The 25,420-nt window shown below is 43.1% G+C and overlaps 1 protein-coding gene across 1 annotated transcript in view; it reads right to left on the minus strand.

The window, feature by feature from the left end:
• The window catches only part of garnl3 (GTPase activating Rap/RanGAP domain like 3), a gene marked incomplete at both ends in the record, with an annotated part of 55,712 nt that extends 31,252 nt beyond the window's left edge, over positions 1–24,460 (minus strand). The window contains 2 exons of the mRNA XM_079235714.1: positions 3,846–3,915; positions 24,363–24,460. Coding sequence (XP_079091840.1) covers positions 3,846–3,915; positions 24,363–24,460 — 168 coding nt within the window. The remainder of the gene's footprint in view (positions 1–3,845; positions 3,916–24,362) is intronic.
• Between the last annotated feature and the right edge of the window lie 960 nt (positions 24,461–25,420).

Genomic DNA, 25,420 nt, shown 5'->3' on the forward strand with positions numbered 1-25,420 from the left:
AAATAAAAAGCAGTGCCACCCTCTCCACGCTGTTGTGTCAGGAAGAAACAGTTTTGATTGTTTTAGTGGCAAACACACAATTAAGCTTTTAAAAGTGGAGCGTGGAGTTGTCACTGACTAAAGTGACAAGCCAGGGTGGGAGTTGCCTTTGTGTTTGTGTTGTTGTCTCTGTCTATGAATGCATATGCCATCATGCAGGATTCGCTTGCACATCTTTGCGGATGAGTGTTTGAAGAGTGTGTGTATGTGTGTGTGTGTGTGCCATAAAAGTTTGGGAAGACATTAATGCCACGCTGAAGATGCATTTGAATGACTTAACCTTTCCTCTCCCTTTCACAATAAAAGCACGTGACATATAGACTGCATTATGTTCTCCAGAGGAAATTCAAATTCGCCTTTTGCTTTTAAAACTCAAAGGAAACTCAATAAAATAGCATACAGTAGTTTAGGATATAGAACAATTTAGCTCAGACGGACTGCCAGATGCTGCTCTGGGTCAATGAGGATCCTGGTAATCTATTCAAACCTTTTATTGAAAAAGTGGGACATTTGCATAGCCACCGGTATGAATAGTTTTGATGGGAAATATTTCAGTATTCCACATTTCCGTGTTGTTTATTCGTGTAAGAATAGATTCACTGAAAGCCATCCTCATGTCTCATTAGAACAAAAAAAGGTACTTTGCATTTCAAAAGTGTCCCTGATTCCTCCAACTTCAGGTTTTCCATATCAAATGAACTTTGAGTTTCTACTTCAAACTCTCCATAAGAGCGCTGAAACACAACTGCATCCTTACACACACTGGGAACGTTACTTATACAGTGAGCATGTTACTGGATCCATCACACTTCTATAAAGTGGTCTGTGTGAGAGTGAGAGTCCTGCAGCCACATCGGTGTCTGTGGAGGACGCTGCTGCTCATATTGGCAACTGCCACCGGATTTTAATAAGGCCCCAAAAATAAAAACAAACACACGGGATGAGTCACGGCTCTGCTGGCCTCTATTATGAGGAAGACCCTGCTTTGAATCTGTGTCGCCGACTCGTCTTCAGACGTTTGAAAGTGTTTTCTTCAAAGTGCATTGGAGCTAGTGTCGTGTCGAGAGAAGATGCAAGGCGAGGGTGATAGTGAGGTTTATACTGCAGTCACTTTAACTTCAATAGAGGCACAAATATTGTTAAAATATATGAAGTATTCTCTGTTTAATATTTAGAAACCAGAATGTAATTAAATGTAATGCGTTTAAGATCTTCAGAACAAAAAATAAATACAAATATGAGATTATTTTTATGAACAAATCATCCATGAATGTGTTGACGAAGGGCAACTTTTTATTTAGCATATCAAATGCAATATATAGTACTTAAAATCTAGTACATATTAATACATTTTAACCTAAATATTACAAAAAAATATTACATTGAATCTTAAGTATTTTTGACAGGTAGTATTTATTTATTGTGACCTAGATATGTGCTGTGAAAACAAATACGTTGATTGTAAAGTTTTCTATTCCTCCGAGACATCAATTTATCAGCAACTAAATCTCTTCAAAGTGAGACGAACGTTTATTCAATGACAGAATTGTGGATACTAAAGACTTACGTATCTCTGTTCTTTAATGGAAATGTCAGGTGATGTGTCGCCCACAGGTGCACAGACTGAGCACACACATTCAATACTGTCAACACAAGGAGCCGCTTGTTGGGACCAGAATCGTTGCCAACCTTTGCACAAACCTCCCCTGGAGTCACACAGCCTTAAACAGTGAGAGCCAGAGTCGACAAAAAAAAACACTTCCCCTGTATGTTCACAGGCAATTACAGTTCTCTGTTCAACAGGAGAAGGAAGACGTCAAGGAGCAAAGATTATCGCTCCGATGTGAGCTCGGCCTTCTGTGCTGATCCTCCCTGAGGTTCCTCCTGAAGGTTGATGAAGCCATCCATTCATTTCCCATGATCCTCTCACTCTCCTATCAAACCACACAGCCTTTTTATTATCCCTTCAGGAATGGAAAAGATTATTATTTCAAGGTTTATGTGAGCTTTTATTTTGGTATTACACGTACATTTACTTAATTAAACCAATTCATTGCAAATTAAAACAACGCTGAGACGGTAGTTCTGAACTACCAATGTCCATTTTACACAACGCTGTTGCTATTTCCTGCTAGTTTGTCGTCCCATTCACGATCACTACTCTCATTGTGCTAAATATGAAGTTAGAGGTTCAGGAGGTTATATTAGTTTTTATATTTAGGCATAAAGACTGGAAGCAGGTTGGAAACGTGGTTCTTGCTGTCGGTATGAGGCTGCTAGTGGAGGATCAAGGAAGTAGTTCAAGCACATAACTGAACATAAAATCCTGATTTGTGTTTTTTTCACATTTCTGTTTTGCATGAATCAAACAAACTGTCGAGGAATCTAGAGAGCGCGGCTCACTTGTTCAATTTCACTTAGAGTGGTATTGATGCTCTTAATGTAACTTAATCAGCAGGAAAGTGAAGAAGCGAATGTCCCAAATATTTCTTGAACACAAAGTCCACCAAACAGCCACTAAGTAATCTGACGTTCCTGTGAGCGGGACCACAATGTTTGGCTGTGCTTTAAAGGACAGGGACAGGATTCTGGTAATGGTGAAAAGAGAACAGGGCTGGTTATTACCCACTTGACGTTAACCACGCGTATTTGTTTGCTGTTTCATGACTTGTTTCTCCTGGTGGCCCGAGGAACACCAGTTCTTTTTTTTTATTGACAAAAATTACTTTATTTTTCCCATCATGACTTCATCATTCCCCCCTGACTACATCGGCAAAGCATCATGGGAGTCAAAACAATTAATATATATCACCACAAGTGGTTTCCACTGTATTATGCAACATGTGCTTGATGTAACAATTAATAAATCAATAATAAATGACAATAAGTATTAGTTCAGCCAGGACCAGTGCCTCTTAATAGCATCAAACCTGTTTTTCAACTTTTCAACAATTACACTAATTACCAAAGTATACTGTCTTTATTTCTCAAAGTCAATCTATCAAGATTGCTCACAGAGGACCTTTAAGCCTTCACACATAACTCTAGTGTGGAGGAAGAGGAAGAGGAAGAGGAAGAAGCACGCTGGGAGTTCTGAGGCTATCAGTTCACTCATGCTGGCTCTCTCTCACTACGCTGTTCGGAAACTGCTCTCTCTCTCTCTCTCTTTATTTTTCTCACGTACACCCCCCACAGATACACACACACACACACACACCCACACACACAGCAGCATGGAGTGTGTGTCAGTCTGCCAGTGCTGATAGGCAGCATGCGGTTTCTCCTCAACACTAATCAGTCGTACACGTGGTGGGCTGCACTCAGGGAACAACCCACAATATGTCGCTGGTAGGAAGTACGATTGCAGTGTGAAACCGTAGGACTTCCTGTCCCCTCCGGGCTATCGGGATGCACAGAGCTGCATTCTGGGAGTACACACACACACCCCTAAAGCTATAATGACTCAACAGCTTAGTAACCGACCACAAAGCCACACACTGAGATGCAGCTTTCAAAACAAATGAACTTTGGAGGCCGAGCAGAGTCCTGCATCAGTGTGAGTGCAGCACCCTTTGTGATCCGCTATCGCTGGACCACACCCTGCACGTCATGACTCATCAGCCCAACCTCTGTTGTCCGTCCATGGCGACGGCAAAAAAAGATGGAAAGGCAGAAGGAAAGAGACAGGTGGAAAAAAAGGGCGGGAAGATCATGAGCAGGAGAATCAACAAAGAGGACGAGGGGACGATCACAGGGAGACACAAAGACAGCAACAAACAGATGAGTGCATTGTGGGTGGGACTCACCAGCTCCACCGAACCATAGTGTTTCCTGCTGAAGTCTCCACGCCTGCAGCCCAAGTCCTCCGAGGCAGAGCTGCAACACAAACGCATGGTCAGACACATGGCCTGTCTGTCCTCCATCACACAACACATGCACATATACACTGAGGCGGATGCAGCATCTGCTTGTCTCCGGTCTTTCTTGGATCTCACTTTGTCTTCTTGGTCATGCCTACTTTGTTCACCCTATGTTCTTCCTCTCTCTCTCTCTCTCTCTCCTCTTCCCTTTTTTCTTTCTTTCCCTTCCTCCTGTCTGAGTCTTTGTCGATGTGGTTGGGCGGCTGGTGGCATGGTGACTGGCCGGGAGCGCTGGCCAACCCCAGTTCTGATTGAGACGCCGGTCCTGATTGAATTAAGTCACAGTGATAGATGGAGACCGGCTGGCGGAGCGGACTGCTGGGATGCGCACACGGAGTAGACACATCCGCTAACGCAGAGGAAGAGACTCCCATCTTTTACATGCCGAACAGGTGGATTTGGAAGATTTGGGCTCATTTAGAAGTTCAAAAGGCCCTTACAGCTGTTCTAATATCAAATATAAGGAAAACAGTGATCCAGTGACGCCATCATTAGCCTCAACTGTATTTCTGTTTATTGCAATTCAGCAAATATGAGCTAGATCGACTTTTTAATCCAACTAAAGAAGCATTCAAATGCATTACGAATATTAGTTTTTTTGCCTATTGTTTGAGCCACTAGTGCAATATTCACTTTTGATCGATGCAATTCAGAGACACAGCCTCTTCGCTCACAGAGAGACACATATTCATTTACCTTTTAAGCATGCTTAAATCATAACAGATTTATCCTCAAAATGTGAACACTTAAAGTTAATTTTGCTATGATACACAACAACCTATTAACTTCCAAAGGGCCAATCTGTGTTGATACACAGAGAAGGAATTTAGCTGCCTTTTGATTGTTTGTGCTCATTCCTGCAACACTCCATACAGCAGCAACTGGTAGACCGTGTGTGTGCACATGTGTGTGTGTGTGTGTATTTCTGTGTGTACTTCATGTGTGCATACGTCTTTATGATTGTCCGAGTCACAATATGACCTGCATGTTTTCTGCTTCCCGTGTCTCTTTGGACCACATCCCCCACACCTCTTCTAGCTCTCCTCAACTCTTCTCCTCGGTGGTCAGGTCTCTCTCTCTCTCTCTCTCTCTCTCTCTCTCTCTCTCTCTCTGCAGAGTGGGGCTGTAAATATATAATGCACACTCTAGCTTAAAGGCCGCGTTTTAAAGAGTGTCCGTGCCACAGGATGTATCCATCACTGTTTCCTTACTCACTCTATACTCTACATACTGACAGTTTTGTGCTCCATCACAGCATTTACCTTTATGTGCTCCCACTTTTTCCTTCTCAGCACCCAGGCTGCTACATCTTTCCTCCCCTGTGCCTTTCCTCCGAGAGGGGGCTATGAGAAGGAGCTGGGAAGATTAAATGATACCACCACACCCAGCTACTAATGAAAACCACTCCATCTCGCAGTGAAGCTCACCTCCTTCTATCCTCATCATCTACTTATTATGACGGTGCTTATGGGTGGACATTTTATGTTCAGATGAAATTAGATATTGAGATTTTTTAATTGCATGTACCATCGAAAAACTCTCTAGTCGCTGTGGTTCATGAGGGATTTTTTGTTTCATAACCTTGCCTAGTTGGTTTGGCTTCGGAACATGCAACACTACACTGTATATTTCCAGATTTACAATACTTCCCTGTGTACTTTTTCAGTGTCAAATTTCTCTTGAAACACAAGAGATATTTTAACACATGTAGGTAGCCATTAGTGAGTTAAGAGTCATTTGTGCATGAGGTGGTTTCTGTCAGACCACAAAGATGTGCAGACACCTATTAAGAGGTGGAACAAGCCAAAGAGAAGTGGCTTAAGTGTGATGAGGAACATAGACCTGCCAGCAGACCTCTGGGAGTGCAAGGCAGTGGAGATGACATATTTAGATCAATTTCAAGTATTGCGTGTTAGAGGAATTAAAGCAACAAAGAAAAAGGTCCTCTAAGGTGTGAGCGTATAGCTCTATACAATAAAACTAAGGGTTGAAACAGATAGAATATACTTCATTATTTTAGCCTTGTCTTTAATGATACAAAGACATCATTGCTTTCATCGAACGGCAATATTTGGGATGGTTTATGACTAAAAAGCAGATTGCATCAACATCAGCTTCAGCTGTATTTTGTGTGTAGTGCTAATTAGCACATGTTAGCATGCTAACGTACACAAATACTTTGGCGAACATGGTCAAAATGATACCTGCGACACATGAGCATGTTAGCATTGTCATTGTGGGTAGGTTAGCATATCAGAGTTAGCTCAAAGCCTAAGCTAATGTCCGCACAGACCACAGAGCTAGCTAGGCTAGCTAGCATGGCTTCAGGAGCTCAGTCTTGTGATCATAAGAGGGATTGATAAACGACCCGTCCTGTGGCATTACAGTCCTGACATGCTGCTGAACAAGTATTGGCGCTACAACACAGTTCAGACCATTACCCAGCATTCAAAGCTGCCCATATGTTTGGACATCATAACTTGAACTCTGCACCACAAACGGTTCAGTCACTTTCCAGTTTGCCTCAAGAAAAGTGACATTGAATGCTTGGAACAAAGAGAAATAACTCTGAAACAGAGCAGCGGTAAAAATGGATATTCATTGCTCAGCTGCTGCACTCGGTAATGGAGTATACAGGAAAGGTTACAAACTGTGGTTTCTGTCTCAAGACAATGGACAGCCGCCACTGAAAGGCTCCACGTACAGAGAAATGTAAAGCATAAATCACACTGCCACCCATCATACTAAACCTCCTGCTGCCGGAGAAAAGAAGCCAATCCTTTTATCGGTTACGTTAAACACGGTATGACTTGTTGAGATTGTGTCGACCTTAATGCCAACAAGCAGAAGCAAACACAAGTCTCTGGAGAGTGACAATGAAACGCACAACAAATGTATCAAACATTCAACAGCTTTCTGTCTCATGCATACATCCACATCTGGAGATTACATGTTCGATATAAATAATTGAAATGACTGTTTCCTATACTGCAGTTCCTAGACATGACTGCAATCATGTGACACTTAAATGCTAAACAATAGCACTCGTCTTTTTTCCTTCAAAGTGAGGTAACGGGTAACAAATTCAGAACTTTAGTATTCTAAATAATTTTAATCCAATTTGAATTCATCTGATCCATGCTCCAATACTTTAATTTGTTAATTAATTAAAAAACAAAGTCACAGATACAGATTGGTGCACTGCATGCACAGTGCGGAAGAACACTAACCCATCAGACACTTTTTTCTACCCGAGCCTTTTAGATTATTCTTAAAAAAACAGGTCACAAAGTGATGTTTGCACAGAAACTAAAAATATGAGGAAGAGCAGATGACTCGCACACAAAACGGAGATAATAAATAAGCAAAATCATCCCATAACAGCAATATGATAAGTCATAAGAGCATTTCAGAACAAAAGGAGCATCTCTGCTTCTCCTCCCTCTCCGCACTATGGTGCAGCATGGAAAGGAGGCGTCTCCTCTATTGGCAGCACTGTACGAGCTTTATGATCACCATGATCTCTCTCTCTCTCTGTTCAAGTGTAACTGCATTGCACAGCCTGGCATTTTCAGATCAATCTCATCTAAGAGGCTGAAAATGAGCTACTAGACTAAGTGACCCTGGACTACATCTGAACTCAGCTGTACAGTTTAAGCCAGATGCCTGCCTTCAGTTTGGCTGCATACGTTATCATGTCGCTAATGCCAGAGCTGCATGTACCTCCACTCTACCGTGAACTGAAAAAAGCGTGCAATGAATAATTCATCATTTTTCCTTGTGCATACTGAAATATCTGCAGTCACGAAAAAGGGTACAGCTCAATTATTAAGCAATAGAATATCCGCACAGATGAAGCGACTCAGTTTCACAAAGCTGCGCATAAAGCAGCGCAGTGGGTCAATTAAAAGCTGTTGTGGCTGAAAGAGCGTCAATACTTCCAGACTGGAGACTTGTGGATTCAGTAGGGCTCGGTTTGCCAGCCATGCCACAGTTAACAGAAAAAGATCCATAAATGATGCACTTGATACACAGTCTCAACACTCGACCCAAACACCCGCTTTTTCTCAACATTATGAAACGACCCGATAGCGCAATAAGGCACTTTTACGCATAAAAGCTTTGCACCCCGCAGGTGTCTCCAGCTTGTCTCATTGGCTGCAGAATAAAACAAGCCAGTACTGCAGGTGCGACAGAGAGCTATGCATTCAACAGATGAGAGGTGGCATGCAGAAACACAGGTAAAAGTAGGATTTCTGTTTTGTTTGCTTGTTTGTTGTTTGTTGTTTTTTTTTTTTTTTTTTTTTACCGATGATTGAAAGTCAACAGTTTGTTAGAGGCTGGATCCACACTGTTCATGTCCCCATGCGATGTCGTGTCCAGCGGACCCGGCGACAACAACAAACCGGCGTCTCGGTCTCTCTCCTCTCCGTGTGTCGGTCCTCCCGTTAGGAGCGCAGGAGCGTCACTGCGGCGCGAACTCCGACAACAGCTGTTCGAATCCCGGCTGGTGGTCGCACTCCTCTTGGCTCCGGTCTCTACGATGATGAAGCGGAACGGCTCTGCCATAGGATTTTACTGGGTCCTCTCTCTCTCTCTCTCTCTCTCTCTTTCTCTCTCTCTCTCTCTCTCTCCTCCCCCCCCACTCCCCCTCCCCCCCACAATGTGTTGCTGGAGGCTCTGCAGAGCAAAAGGCACCATTCAGAGCAGCTTATTCCCCCTTCCTCTTCTTCTTCTTTGAGCTATACTGTTACATCACCGTCAATTACGTGACGCTTCTATACAGTTACAATAACCTGGAAGGCAAAGTGATGATAGAATATTCCTTACAGGTTCATAGATATATAGATAGATATATACTTTATTTATTGCCGAGGGGAAATTCGTTTGTCACAGTAACAAGCAACTTACATACACACAACAAAATTAAATAATAACAAATATCTGAAATGCAAAATACTCAATATATCCAACAAAACAAAACAGTAAAGCGTAATAATTTAGGAAATGAAACAATAAAGAAAGTGCAAAAATGCAAATATGCAGTGTATATGAAGTGTATAAAGGGCTGATGTTGATGGGTCAATTGAGGAGGATCTGGCCAGGGGTGATTATTGTAAAGTCGAATAGCAGTGGGCAGGAATGTTTTCCTGTATCTGTCCTTGTGACAGCGGAGCTGTGAGAGAAAATAGGAATGGGATTTGAACATGCATTTACTTTTTTTTTTTATGCTCTGAAATGTGAATCCTGCATGTTCAGTCATCGGAGCAGTAAAGGGCAGGACATGTAGCCTGTGATCAGTGTTGCATCATATGATGTCCTATCCACTTTCATGTTGAAGCCAATTGGCGTCATAAGTCACCTTTAAGCTGTAACTAACAGCTTTATTAATAGTTAGGAAATACGTCACTATTACTGAATAAGCTATTCATAAAAAGAGCAACATTTTGGGTTGCCAGGTTGTGAACAATCTTTTTGGCCACATGTTACAAAAGTTGGTAATTCATCACCATGCTGGACTTCCTACTTTCTAATGAGTCTGAGTCTAGTTAGCAAGCTAACCCCTTGATCCAATGGCCTGCAACTGCAAAGCATTAGTAAATTATTATATTATAGTATATATATATATATATATATATATATATATATATATATATATAGTATAATTATTATAGAACAGAGTGTCAGAGGACCAGAACCATGAAAGATGAAAAAAGTCAGACAATGACGATATATTGCCACATTTTCAAAGAAATCTTTTAAAGCAGAAACTGGTCTTAGCGTTTCTTTTTCCGCTCACATCTTCACCTTCAATCACTCTCCTGTGCTCTCTGGGGGTTTACCCATAATGCCACTCACCAACAGGTCCAGGCAATGATAAGGTCATTCGTTCCTTTATTCATTCATGCAGCCTTCCTCCTCTCTTACTTTCTTATCACCACTTCAAAATACACTCCCCTGCCTTGCGTTGACTTATTTAACACGATGTGGTGGCAATGTGGCGTTCATTTCACCGCTACCGCTTTTATTAGAGGAACTGAGTGATGGCGTGCCACAAAAAACATCCACCCATGTGTTTTGTAGTCATTGGTCTCCCTTTCTCCCCAAAACATGTACATGTAAAAAGATAAAATCAATCAATCTACTTTTTCCCCCTTAAAGGTTGTCTTTTCTTTTCTTCTGGCCTTATTAAACATCAGTACTGGCAGTACTTAAGTGGTTTAATTAGCTAAGAACTGAGTTTACTCAAAGTAATGTGACTTGTGATGTCACATGACATGTGTGATGGAACGATGGAGCACAGAGGGAAAGAAGACATAGAACATGTGAGGGAGAGGACACTAATAAAAAAGATGATTGTGGCAAAAACAGTCAAAACAGGGTTCACACACACACACACACGTGAAATAAGAGCATAGTTAAATCTGATACCTCCACAATAGCCCAGCCACAGCCTGTGTCTCCATCTCAGTCTACATACACACACACACACACACACACACACACACACACACACACACACACACACACACACACACACACACACGCACGCTACATGAAAGAGTGCAGGAATGCTCGGATCGGGCTACATGGCACTCAGCTGCTCATCAATTTTTAATCAGCAGAAACCCCCCTCTGTGGCACGCCACAAGAAAACACCTAAAGTTTCCGACGCGCACACACACACACCTACACACACACACACGGCATCTCTGAACATGGCTTCCTCCTTTTAAAGATAGCTCGTGTTGAAATGCAGCTGAGATCCGCCACCGCCTGAAGAAAAATAAATCCTTTTCAAAAGAGAGACGCTGAAAAGGCCGCCCTGGTTTTCTTACGTCAGGATCAAGTTACAAAGAACCAGCCTGAGACACCTGAACACCCCCGCCTCTAATTAGAGCCCCGAGGACAATCTCACACACACACACACACACACACACACACACACACACACACACACACACACACACACACACACACACACACACACACACACACACACACATTCATGCATGATGCATAAACACAGCCTCATCCCATACCCTCCCATTGTTACACTTTGACACGCACTGCCCACATGACCTTTGCATGAGGGCTTCTGGTTTCTAACGGTGCAGCCAGTCTGTAACAAGGGAAGTCAGACGGGGAAGACTTCCTGTTCAGAAAGCAGTGTGATAATGTGGCCTTGGAGCTAGAGTATCATCCTGAATGCATAACAAAGCTGCCATGAGATAAATAACTGGTACACTGTGGCAGCAGTCGGCTCCAGGAGTTTAATTTACTGATCCCTTCAATGAAAAGAAGACAAGAAACACAAGAAGTGTGTTTCATTCTCTCCTGATGTCTCCCTTCATCAAACTGACGAAGACAAACTTCACCCTCTTTCTTTGCCTTTTTTTTTTTTTACGTCTCCATGCTTACATGGTAACTGCGGGTTTAACGTCACATTGCTATGAACTGTGGGTAATTCTCTTGGGCAAAGTCGGCATAATGCAAACTTATGGAAAGGGTTCATAAAGGTCAAAATGTCTGTCAGAGACTCAAACACTCCATGGTGTGACAGTGGGACAGAACTAAACCCTCACAGACTTCACGGGAGCCTCGAGGTCCGTGAGTCCTTAAGGGATCGGACCAAACAGTCGGCCAATTTAGAGTCCAATTAACCTGAGCTGCATGTCTTTGGACTGTGGGAGGAAGCCGGAGAACCAGGAAGGAACCCAGGCTGCCACGGGGAGAACGTGCATACTCCACAAAGGGACCGCCCGGGTCGGGGATCGAACCCTGGTCCCTCTTGACACCTGCACCACCGAGAGCAGCCCTTTTGCTATAATATAAGACTAATTAGAAAGAAAGAAAGAAAGAAAGAAAGAGTGTAACCACAGAATTTTTTAAAAAGGAAAAAAACAAGCAGGTCTTGAGGAGGGTTGAAGCATCAGAAAAATAATTCAAAATCAACATCCCTATATTCTACACATTTATTATGCTTTAAGATGCACGTTGAGCTTAATGCTGCAACAGGTTACTCTTTATATCCTGAACTGTGAGACGCACCAATGCTGAAAACATCCAGTCTGCCAGAAACACGGCTAGAAGACACATGTACGATAATTAAATGGACATGACAAGGGCAACATTCATCCATTCATCTGTTGATCGACTGTTTTGGGCAGTTTTCATGAAAAGACAATCAAAATGCCTCGGGCTCGCCGCCTTCTGCTTTAATGCCACGTTCACATGGATTACCTCAACTCAAACTACACTTATGTGTCACCGCATTTTGTGTAAGGTCATTAAGATGCTGAGTGCTCTTAAAAGACACCAAAAGGGTTCACACACACACACACACACACACACACACACACACACACACTGAGATGCAGCTTCCATTAAGCTGAATAACCAGTAAGCCGTGTCCTTTGGAGCTACTGAAGGTTTCAGCATTAGGTAGGAAGCGAACTATAAACTGTGCAACCCTTTAACTCTTGCACATGCTAGTGTGTGTGTGTGTGTGTGTGTGTGTGGGACCCAGCAGTGATAGACTATCCCAGGCTTTGTATACCTCAGACAAATGCAACTTCAAAGATGGGGTCATTAATGTGGGTGTAAGCATTAAGGTGCGTGGGTTCAATCCATGTGTCCATGCCAGTAATGGTTGCCGTGCACAGGTACACAAAATGCAAGTGTGTATCCACGTTGTAGCCTCGGCGGTGGAAGCCCGAGAAGCTGCATGATGCGGATCAGGAGCTCTTGACTCAATAGTGCGCTAATCCCTCGAAGCTTTACGCCGCCTCCTCTCTGGACAGCTGCCACTCCGGCCCTTTAGTCTCACCGAGTAAGCCGAGTCTGACCACAGCACCTTTCCCACGCGGCGGGTAAACAAAGCCTCCGTTACTGTGTGTGTGTGTGTGTGTGTGTGTGAGAGTGTGAAACATGCAATTAGGTGTGCAGCTCCTCGCACTGAATCACGCTGGATCCAAAGGAGTAATTGCTTGAAATAGATTTATAAAAATGAGTAAAAAGCACTATTGCAAAGTACGTGACACACAACTACAAGCATCAACGCAGCAGAGCTGTTTTTGTGTCGCACACCATCCAGATACAACATGCAGGTCCAACGACCGTTTTAAACCGCTGCATTAATAAACATTAGAATGCATGGGACAAGAGTAAAATTAGGGTGATCACCCCAGATGCGAGTTGTTCATTCAGAGGAAAAATAATCCACACTTTTCACAAAAGAAAAAGGAAAGGACTTCAAAGCTTTAGTCTTTCCAACTCTCATTAATCATCTCACGACCCCTCAGATGTATCGAGTGGCCCTTTGGAGTGGCCCGACCCCTAGGTTGGGAGACACTGGACCAAACTATGTCCACATGTGTAAAAGGTATTTGAAATGGGCAACATTTTGCCAATTTTTCTGCATAGTGAGTACATTTTGCTGTTAATACTTCTGCAAGAGTGGAGCCACAACAAGTCAATTAATCGAGCTGCAGAAAATAATATTGCCAACTATTCATCTTTGCAACTGGTTGCAGCTTCTCAAATATGAAGATTTGATGCTTTTATGTCATGTAAAATGAAACAGAATATTTTTGGTTGGTCAAATATTGATTTGTTTTTTAAAAATAAATTTAATTTAATCACTTTGGACTGTTTAATATTGAAAAAAACAAACATTTCATAGACAAAATTATGACAAGCAAGCGGCCATATACTGTAGAGAGGCGGTGCTAGGCTATACAAAAAGGTATTTGCATCTGATTTGTTATGGCAAGTGCATTTCAGTTCAGTGTGTCCTCTGCTGAGTGACTATGTGCAATAAAAATACCTTTTAAAGTAGTTTTGATGCAAGTTGTCCACTTTCATGTGATGTACACATTAGACTATCCAGGTGGTTCACAGCAAAAACAAAATTCAGCTCTATTTTTACATTAAAAAAGAAAAGAAAAAGAAAAGAGTATTGCAATATGTATGGCATCGTATCGCAATATATCGTACTGTGGCACGTGTATCGCGATACATATCGTATTGTGACACGTGTATCGCGATACATATCGTACTGTGACACATGTATCACGATATATATCGTACTGTGACACATGTATCGCGATATATATCGTACTGTGACACATGTATCGCGATATATATCGTACTGTGACACATGTATCGCGATACATATCGTACTGTGACACATGTATCACGATATATATCGTACTGTGACACATGTATCACGATATATATCGTACTGTGACACGTGTATCGCGATATATATCGTACTGTGACACATGTATCACGATACATATCGTACTGTGACACATGTATCACGATATATATCGTACTGTGACATGTGTATCGCGATACATATCGTATTGTGACACGTGTATCGCGATACATATCGTATTTGACACGTGTATCGCGATACATATCGTATTTGACACGTGTATCACGATACATATCGCATTTGACACGTGTATCGCGATGCATATCGTACTGTGACACATGTATCACGATACATATCATACTGTGACAAGTGTATCGCGACATATATCGTACTGTGACACGTGTATCGCGATACATATCGTATCTTGTGCGCTTGCCTCTGAAAATACTACTTAATCGATGATGAAAGTAATAGTTGCCATTGCCCGACAATGCAGTATTTCCACATTGCTGCGTTGGTACTTTTACCTAAATAAATGATCCGAGTACTTCTTCAATTTCAGTTGTGTGAAAATCAGCAACTGCCTCGCTTCTTGGAAGATATTCTATGGCGATCGATCTCTATCTAATGGTCACACACAAATAAGCACATGCACGCACTCGCATGCATGTGTACACGTGCAGCCGATTTGGATTCAGACATTGGCCTCTTTGTCTCCAGTGCGTCCCAAATGCCAGCAGGTCACCTCGTGGCCTCTGTGAAATGTCAGCGTGTCGGGCCGCAGCGATTGATGATGGCGCTCTCATTAGATGTGATCAGGTGAATTAACCTTTCGTCTGCAACGGTCAGACCGGCTCTGGACACCACTCTGCCCTTCGGCCCATGGCTACATGTGTTATGTCGTGTGTGTGTGTGTGTGTGTGTGTGTGCTTTGGTGCTGTTTTATTTTGGATACCGACAATGCACTTTAAGCAGGGTTCATACACATTTTGACCAATGCATTTCATGAGTAAATGACATAACCAAATTTCCATGACCAAACATTATTTGAAATCTGGGTGTAAACATGAACAAGTGAGTAAATGTAGTATTTAAACTAACAATGAGAATACAAAGCATACAGTAAACCTTAAAATACACAAATGAATGAGACAATAGTTTGATTAAAAGAATAAACATTTATATAGATGCCTGTATGTATGCCTGCTTATATTTTGAGCGTCTTTCTTTTAAAAGCATATTAATTATTTCAAACTCAGCGTAAATGAATGACATGAACACATGAATATAACACATTTACATGACTTTTACTAAACCTTTGGGATTTTATTTTTTTCAAGGACTTTTCCAGGCCTGGAAATAACCATTTTAAAATTCCATGACTTTTCCAGGTTGACCGTAAGAACCCTGTTTAGTCCCAAATATAATGAATAATGCATCAGTAAATTCTGCTGTTAGAGAACATGAAGAAACAACTGCTTATAAACACGTCACTTTGAATCTTTTAATCTGCAACTCATCCGCTTGATTTGGACTTCAGAGCGGTGCAGAATCAAAAAGATCAAACTAAACGACAAAGATCCAAAGTATGAATTCTTTCTCACAAATGTACAAACACTGACCCTCCACCATATGGTAAGACTGCTAATACAGGGAGAGTCTGCCCTCTTGTGGTTATAATGTGTATCACAATTAAATAAGAACCAATATATTACCATTTCATTATGTAAATGTAATATGAACCCTCTCTTGCATAAAGTGTTATTTAAGCAAAAATTAGTTTTTCCTATTTTCTAGAAGATTGGGGTTTTCTGATGAACAATCAATTACATTTAAACTTAATTATCACCCCCACATACCCCACCTGGATATTTGTATGTTGCCTCACGGCAATGATGTTCAATAAGGGTAAGAATGATGCATCTGTGGTGATGATTTATGTGAAATATGCATTATAAATGGTGTACTGGAAAGATACATATGGACACTAGTTTCTTTATCAGAGTTCAGTAATTTATGGCTATATTTTTCGAACCTCTGGCTATAGTTTCTGGTTTCTTTTGCCTTCTTTTATTTTTAGAAGACATAGGAATCACATTTACTGCATCTGCAAAAGAAATATAATGCAAGAGTATGGCTCCATGTTATTCTCTCTTATTGCGTGAACCCTACACTTCCCAAAAAGCAGTTAATACTATCATAAAAAGGTAAATATGAATCATTCATGGCTTGAAATATATCCATTTATTTAAAGTCCCCAGAGGATGAATTATAACACATTTGTTGATCCTTGAACTTTTCATCACCACCATCAGGTCAAAATTGTAATTCTTCCAATACACTTATAAAACGATCGAGCTAAATTCAGCTGTACTTCATGTTAAATGACAACAACAACATGTTAGCATAGCCCACAAATGCACTAAACTATGAAATTTAACATAATAAACATTCTACCTGCTAATCAGCATCATGTCAGCATTGTTGATCTGCCTGTTTCTCAATAAGTTATGTTGGTTAAAAGGAAGATGCATGTATTTGTGCATGTGCACACATTTAAAGCAAATGTGCACCTGAGTCTTGGTGTTTGTGTTTTTGTGAAGGCAGACGTTCTTATTTCAGAACGGCTCAGGAGAAATGGCGACGTGCAATATCATACATGTACTATTGCAGTACAACTAAGAGGCCTACAGTTGGGGAAACTCCCTCTGGGATGTTTTTTTTCCGAAGAATGTCCACACAAAAACTTAATATGATCCACATCTTTACAACCTCTGCTGAAAATACACTCTTCCTCGATGATTCCACACATACTTTCAATCCGCCGCACTTCCATCTCTTTTATTCTTTCACCCTTTCTTTATGCGGCTCACTCTCTAACCGAGAAGGTTTTTTTTCCCGTCCCGTCCGGCCTCCCTTAAAACCGCAGGGTAAAAATGTACATCGGTAACCCTTCAGGCTCCATTTCCTCCCCGGCCTCTCCTGGGCCGCTCTAAAGGGGTGATGACGGGGTTAGTGTGCTGGTGTGAAGAACCTCACGCTGCAGACTTTCCTCTGATCTTTCATACTTCAACACACACTAACTTTCCCTTTGCGCCTGGAAAAAAAAAAAGTGTATCCAACTTGGAGAAAAAAAGGAAACAGAATACGACTCTTGCATGGAAGTGGCGTCTGAACCGCCGCCATGCTTGAAGTAGAAGTCGCTCTACGCTGGGCTTGTTGCAGCCAACTAAGATGGGAAATGTTTTTCCAGCCTCCGAGCTTTCCCGTAGCAGCGCACAGTGCATTTTAATGTGTAGGTATGTGTCTTAAAGCCCTAAATGGAAGCAGATGTTTCAGTCCAAGAGGAGACGTTTGCATAGGGCTGTAATCAAGAGAGGGATTTTTCTTTCCTTTTTTGTTTGGTATTTTATTTTTTTCCTCTTGTAATTTGAATCTATTTTTCTGACTAAATGAGCCCGGTGCTCTGCATTGTGCGCATGGCTGAACTGTGCCGGCTTGTGCTGAGCTATGCAGCCACATATGGGAGTGATTACAGTCCAGTGTTTATCAGACCTCACTGAGGGACCGACTCCACGGCTGCGGAGCAGAACCAGCCTCGCACACTACTTCAATTTCCCAGCTCCAGCTCCAGCCTTCTACGGAAAGTCAAACAAGTGATACGATATTGCACCGACACAGTGAGCATGCAATCATAACTCCTGGAAGCAACGTCTTTGATGGTACAAGTCTGTTCACAGGTGCTGAGGAGTGAAACCAGAGCTGTGCGAAATCTGATAAACCGCCACAAGTGATGTCCCATTGGCCAGACGTTTGCAAATTGAATAAAATCTGGGGTTGAAAAGTTAGAAAGAAGAAAAGTTAACAAGATCTCTGTAGTAGCTCGAGCTACATTAGCCGCCTTTAGCATAATAACCTAAATCTTCAACCCAGCTGGTAGGCAGTCAAGCTGCATTTTGGAAAATGCAGGTAGCTAGTCGCCATGTTTGGGTAAGGAAGAAAAACGCATGGAAAAAAATTGGCAATATCATTCTTTCTGCTGCATTAATCTAGATTTATTTTGATGATATGAGTGCTCCTGGTCTTCTTATGCTGCGTTCACACCAGACGCGTTGCGAATAGACGTGCGAGTAGATTACATGCAAAGTCAATGCACAGACGCGAATTTCAGACGCTGTTGTGGGACTACGGATAATATTATGAACCCAGACACCATGGATTGATGTTCCGACATTTGTGGAATTTACACAACAAGGATAAAGCAGAACTAGTGGTTATTTCCTTGGGGGATGAAGGAAACGGTAACTGTTTTTACGGAGATAAGCCACGGACTATTTTTTTTTCATTCTTTCCTTTCTTCTTCTTTTCTTTCTCATGCCAAAATTCTTTGTTTGTGTAAACATTCCTGGCTAATAAACGGTTTCCGAGATAGGCCACGCCCCCTTTCAGGCGCCAGTAACATTCGCAACGCGTTTGGTGTGAACGCAGCTTTATTTGTCGCAGCATTACACTTCAATGATTGTAAAGTAAATATATGTTGATGATGAAAGCTACTGACCTGCTTATAGGGCGTCAGATCAGAAATGCTCCTGTTTCGTTATCACCAACATATTTTGTCATTAATGTGGAGAACTTCTACACTGAACGCTTGAAGAAAATAACGTTTTTTTATTAAAATCCTTCAAATAATCTTTAATAAACCTCTTCATTCTCTCTTGTCCAATCCAAACTACGAGTGTGAAGGTCTGTGTGTGTGAGGGCTGTACGAGTTCACAGTGTGCAAAGCAGAGGAGTGCATTAAGTCAGCATAGATGTCAGTAAATCCCGGCTGGCGGCTTCGTGACAGACTGTAACGCAGAGGGAGACCCGAGCAGCCCGGCCTCCCGCCACCCCGTTCCCTCTGTCTGCTAGAGAGATGAGAGTCCATGTTCGTGCATTCTGAGACGTAAAAAAATACAGAAAACATGTCTGATATTCAAAACACATGTTCCTCATTCACATGCAGCTTTGAAGCCTACTGTAAAAGCTTAACCACAAGAGGACAAACCCGAATGCAGATTTCCTTTTCTTCTTCTCCCCCCACCTCTTTAAAAAAGAAAATCCTTTCCAAAGCAGCTGAATGCAGCAGCTCGGCTACATTTGGCTCCAGTCTGGTGCCAATCCGACAAACTGTGGGCTCTGGCAGCGTGAGAGGTTAATGAAAGCATTTCAGAGCCAATGCCCTGACGTGACCTCTGAAGCGAGCGGTTCAGGTAAGGAGGAGGACGAGCGAGTGAAGGAGTCTGCCAGAGGATCTATTTTTGCTCCGTTAATGCGGCCGCAGCTTGCAGGGGGAAGTTTATCGCCGCTCCATGAGAAGCTTCTTGTTCGTGGAGGACGGTAAGAGCAAGGAGGGGCCGGATTGATGAACGAACAGCTCACATATCAAAGCCAACCAATCCAGGCCGTCTCTTTTTCCTCCCTACGTCGTGAACGAACTCCTTATCCTTCCCGTATTTGTTCTGCGTTACAAAATTAAACCATGTGTTCTGATCACACACTGCCCTGCGTTGGCTCCCGTGATAAATGGCCCTTCCCGCTGCCTGCCAGCGCATGCCTTTCCTTAAATGAACTACAAATGTTCTGTTATGGATTGACAAGACTCCAATGTGGTTAGTTTCCACCGCTTCAGAATCTGCTGACGTTGCCAATGGACTCATTAGAAAGCATGGCGCTGACCTTTTCTGATTCTGGATCCTGGCTTCATCTGATCAAATCTTCCCCCGGTGGTCAGTGTGTGTGTGTGTGTGTGTGTGTGTGTGTGTGCGTGTGTGCGCTTGCCGCTTCGCAGAATGTGTTACCGCCTGTTCACATAGTTTCCCTTTGTGTCTCTGAGAGCTACGTTTGTTCTGCCAGCTGCTGGTCAGAGCTGAGCCAGTGATTTCCTGGCTCCTTCAAGTGTCACTCATCTCATTCACACACAATCAGCCGGGGCTCGACGGGGAAGAAGTCTGAGACGGACCACGAGTCACGAGTTCAGAGTCGACATGTTAGAATTGTTGTGAAGATGAATGGGAAAGAAACACTAAATAGGTTAGGATGGGTTGTTCCTGGAAGACGTCCAGACTCTCCTGTCAAGCTCAAGATTGGGCGAAGAACTCGCCCAAAAGTTGTGTGAGCTTGTTTTATGCACCAGCATGATGAACTCAACTGATTTTGCACGATAACACTTCAGACTCACATCTTCTTTTCATCCACAGTACAAAAATGCAGCAGCAGAAGCAGAGATATTGCCTTTTTTTATTATGCATTGTTTGTTCCTTGACGAAGGAATTGGGCGCCTACATTACCCACAAAGCAATTTGACCATGACAGTTCAGTAGCTTTCTACCTCCACACCCCACTAATCATTTATTTCTGTATCCACATGTACTGCCGATACATATACATCCTGAATTAAATTGTCATCCACAGGTACATACATGAAGACGTCTGCATTAACCCACCCTAAGTATTTTAGGAGCCGTGGCTATTCTGAAGCGCCGGAGAACAACTTGGGTTTCAACGTCTTGCTCAAGAGCACTTTGACGTGCAGCCTCAAGGAGCTGGGGATCGAACCGCCGTCCTTGTGGTTACAAGGAAGACCCGCTCTACCCTCTGAGCCGACTAGCATACACCAACATGCAGCCACCTGCAGCCATCAGAGGAGAATGACCACGCCACTGGTTGGAGTCAGAGAAACAGACGTTCTGCTTCACCTGCCGCCCTGCTGCCATGAGACGAGCGGCCAGCTGGCTTTGTTAGATAAGGCTTAGTCACCATGGAGCGGTGCCCAAAACACAGTCAGAAATGCTGTAATAATGTGATGCGAAGTGTTTATCCCAAAGCCGATTAACGTGGAGATTATAGGACAAATCACCAGAATTGTTCACTTCTTGCTAATATTTAGAATAATCTTGTATTTGGATTCATTACTGCAAGATGTCGCTCACCCCGGAGGTAGAAAGTGACAAAGTATGAAGCGCATTAATTACAAGTTACTGTTCAGATGAAAACACAGGATAACTATATAAAATACAGCACATCGTTAAGGCGAGTTCAAGTCCAGTCGGGTTTCTTCAGATGTCTCTGAGACTTCACTTGGTGTCAATGTTTTAAGAGCGGAGCGAGTTAAAAGACAACGTTTAAAAGAACAGAACTAGCTTATGATGAATTGCCGTATATATGTACAATTTATTTGTTAATCAGAGGAGTTCAAAACTATTATTTAGTAGCTAAAACGCCAAAGAGAGGCCAATTATGTATGTATTTATATTTACCAGGGGCGGTGCACATTAATCAATATTTGAGTTTGCACCTCAATGTCAAGGGTCCAGAGTAAACTAGCAAGATATGGTCGGGGTAATTCTCCCTTTCTGGGAGGATTTGTGTCAATGTTTTACTTGTCAGGGTTGAAGATACACAAAGTGTGCTGAACATACCGGTGAGGGACAGAGAGCAGAGAAGACGGGCCAACAAAGATGCCGAGGATAAAGAAAGCTCTGCTGTCGTCTCAACCCGGCGTCTCGTGGCAGTGCGACGGAGGTAAATAATAAATGTTTCTCGACATCAAAGCAAAGTGCTGTTCGGCCCTTTTAATCAATTTAGAAGGCAGCGGCGTGAGCGTCAGCAGCAGCAATAGGTCTCCGTTGTTGTTTTTACTCCTCGCTTCTGGCTCTCGGCTGACAACATCTTGACAACAGCTTTTCAGGACCTTGACAACCGGCTGACATCGGCGTAAGTCCCGCCCCCGAAGTTTCAGCTCGCGTTGCCAGACGAATCAGGCGACTCGAACTCGTGGAGTGGGCGGACTCAAACGTCTGCACCCAGACAAGGGCCTGACCCCGAGGTTGGGAACCTCTTTAAAAACTACCTAACTGTATATAAAGTACTTAAAAGTAGCTCCACCTCAACCAGCTACAATACTTAACTATTGCATCACTAATTACAGTCTAATAATGTCATATATGATAAGAATATAACACTTACGGGGCTATTTTTCTGCAGAATGCGCACTTTTACTTTTGATACTTGCTGATAATACCTCTATACTTGTAGTAGTAATGGAGTATTTCCACATGGTTGTGCGTTATGGTATTTTTACTTATATAAAGGTACCAAGTACTTCTTCCACCACTGTAGCCTGGTGGAGGAAAAGAGGGCAGATAACTCGATTAAACTACCATATGATGTACTTCCACAGTCAAACATATGGAAACACTTCAGCCAGTGAGTGTGTGTGTCTCTGTGTGTGTGAGAGCCGGTTTCCAACATACTGTGTGTACTGTCTGAATATGTTTTGGTCATGCATTTCTGCAGGAAGATGAATTACACACACACTTCTCAGCAGCAGCCCTTCGCTCGAGTGTCGTCCATATTCCCTCCATATCGCGGAGAATCTATTTCCCCCACGCACGTCAGGCGTGGTTCTGATTGATCGTCTGTTCAACCCGGTGTCTGAGAGACGGTCTGCCGGGAAGCCGTGCAGCGAGACTGCGGGTCCCCAGCAAGCAGACAAAGAAGAAACAAGGGCCGTCGTCATCACAACACGGGGCCAATCAGGCTGATTAGAAGAGATGTGTAGTTTGAATCTAAGTGCTACACACACACACACACACACACACACACACACACACACACACACACACACAGTTATCAGCTGTAAGAGCAATGAAGCGAGATTCTTGAGTAAATTTGCTCTTCAGGAACACCTCCACAGATCTGTCTGCAGTGGCAGGAAATGAGAGGAGGAGGAAGTGGAAGTGAGCTGATCAGAACAATACAATCAGGATGAATGAAAGCTGCCACAGGTGGATGATTAATCAAAATCAAAAATGTTCCCATGCATTGTGCATCTTCTGCTTTTCCCATTCTGACATCACAGTCAATGGAATATTTGTTTAGGTCAGACAAATCTAGATATGTGTTGTGCTCCTTCTGCTCTAATATATTTAATTTTACATTTTTGCATTAGAATGGAGTCTGTTTGGTTTAATACCTCTACCCAGTACACCAATTGGAGATTTTGACCTGTAAGTACAGTTTTACTTTAAAACTGATACAATGTGTTGCTATTTTTTGCTTCCAAAAACAATGTGACAGTGAAAGCTGCAAGAAAACACATATTATTAAGTGTGCATGTATATTGTATGCTTTATACACCTTCTACGAGGATTGCACTCTTTAATTACTTCAACTGGTGCAATATAAATACATTTTTAAATACATGTCTATTCTGTCTGTATATATAATACTGATATTGTAGATTATTTATTGTTTTATTACTGTTTATTCATATTACTTGTTTTTGTATGTGTCTCTTGTACTGCAATTTCCCCACTAATAAAGGATTATCTTAATTTAATAATAATGGTTAATTGCAGCTCAAAGCTTCCTGAAGGCATCACGTGCTGTCGCGCTCCATCATTACCTCCAACACTCTTGCCATCACAAGTTGTTGACACACACAGTGCTCAGTATGCAAAGAGGAAGGAACTAGTGTCACATCAGTGAAAGCGAGAGCCTTTAAATAACAGCAGCTATCTAGGGGTCCAAACACACACACAGCACGGACAAACGAGCTGCACACAGGAGGCCGCATCGCATCCCTCAGAGGACCTCCGGGAGGGTTTGTGCCACACACAAAAAAGAGCAGAAAAAGCAGTCACCACGCTGAGAAGGCACATCCGCAGCCCGGCAGGCGGTCTGTCTGTCACCCCCTGCCGCCTCGGGATGCGCGGGCGCTCACAGGTGTCCGGGTGTGAGTCGTACAGTGAGGGATTCGATCCCTTGAAGGCGGAATTAAAAGCTGCATAATCGCAGCGCTGCGGCTCATGCTTTGGGCCGCTGCCCGGTCACACTCAGGTGTGGCACTAGACGTCCTGTCCACTCGGACCACGTTGCAGCGCCAGGTGCAGGCGGGATGTGTCCGTGCGTAACGCTTCACCCCGCCGCGCGCAGTCCGGCCGGAGAGCTCGCGCACGGCGTTGAGATGAGTGAGGATGAACAAAATGTGCTTTTTTAACAACAACCAGACTGTACTGTTTACAGACACTGCAGATCCTGGCTAAACCCTCCCGACCCACAAGGTGAAAGACCAGCGTATGCGAAGGGAGACTTCTTTGCAGGAGATTGCAGTTGATGAGGAGGGCTCTAGAGCTGATAACCCTCTGGTCCCACACACACACACATGGATCGTGCCCCTGAAACAAAAGAGGACCTACCTGGTAATCTCGAAGCTGCAACCCTTCCGAAGGAGCAGGGCTCTCTTCCGCATGATGCCTTTGTCTCTGCCGAGGTACACATTTTTATCTGAATTCATGGGTGCTGGCCGAGCAGGTTGACTCCGGGAAACAGCAGCGCCTCTTGTTCAAGGAAAAAATTAAAAGTAAAAAAAAAAAAAACGAGACTGCGAGAGACGGAGGGAGACGCACACAAAAAGAGAACCGGACTACTCGAAAAAGAAGAAGAGGAGGTGTCCTCCTCAGCGGCGCGAGGAAAGTGATCCTGCAGACTGTCCCCCTTCAGGCCGGACCCGAGACGGCGGGTCGGTGCTGCTGCTGTCTGGGTCGGTGCTGCTAGAGGTGCCTGCTGCTGTCCGGGTCGGTGCTGCTGCTGTCCGGGTCGGTGCTGCTAGAGGTGCTGCTGCTGTCCGGGTCGGTGGTGTCTCCATGCGGGCCGACGGTGGAGGAGCTGCGGTCAACCTGAGCGGAATCCTGAACTGTGGAGCTCACTGCGCTCCTTCAGCTTCTTCAGCTTCAGATTCAGCTTCTGCCCGGCGCTGAGTGGCTGCTCATGACTTCACTGGGAGAGAGAGAAGAGAGAGGGAGGGAGAGGGAGAGAGAGAGAGAGAGAGAAAATAGAGAGGGAGGGAGAGGGAGAGAGAGAGAGAAAAGAGAGAGAAGAGAGAGGTTTTGCTTCTCAGACTATAAGTGAGTTCAAATGAAGTTAAGGTTAGCGTGAGAGAGGAAGAGAGAGTGAGAGTTTCTGTGTTCAAGCCTGCAGGACAACACAGTACTGTTATAGTACTGTATATATGTGTCATACACACACACACACACACACACACACACACACACACACACACACACACACACACACACACACACACACACACACACATATACATATATATATATATATATGTTAATAAAGAGAACAATATAAGTTACACACTAGGATGTGAATCTAAAGGTCTTTGAAAATACACCAGCAGTGCTTTTAAAAGGCTTTTGTGTGGAAAAACCAACACAATATTCTCTATCAACACAGTTTTTTTTCA

Source organism: Taurulus bubalis, assembly GCF_910589615.1.
Source record: "Taurulus bubalis genome assembly, chromosome: 19".
NCBI classification, from domain to species: Eukaryota; Metazoa; Chordata; class Actinopteri; order Perciformes; family Cottidae; genus Taurulus; species Taurulus bubalis.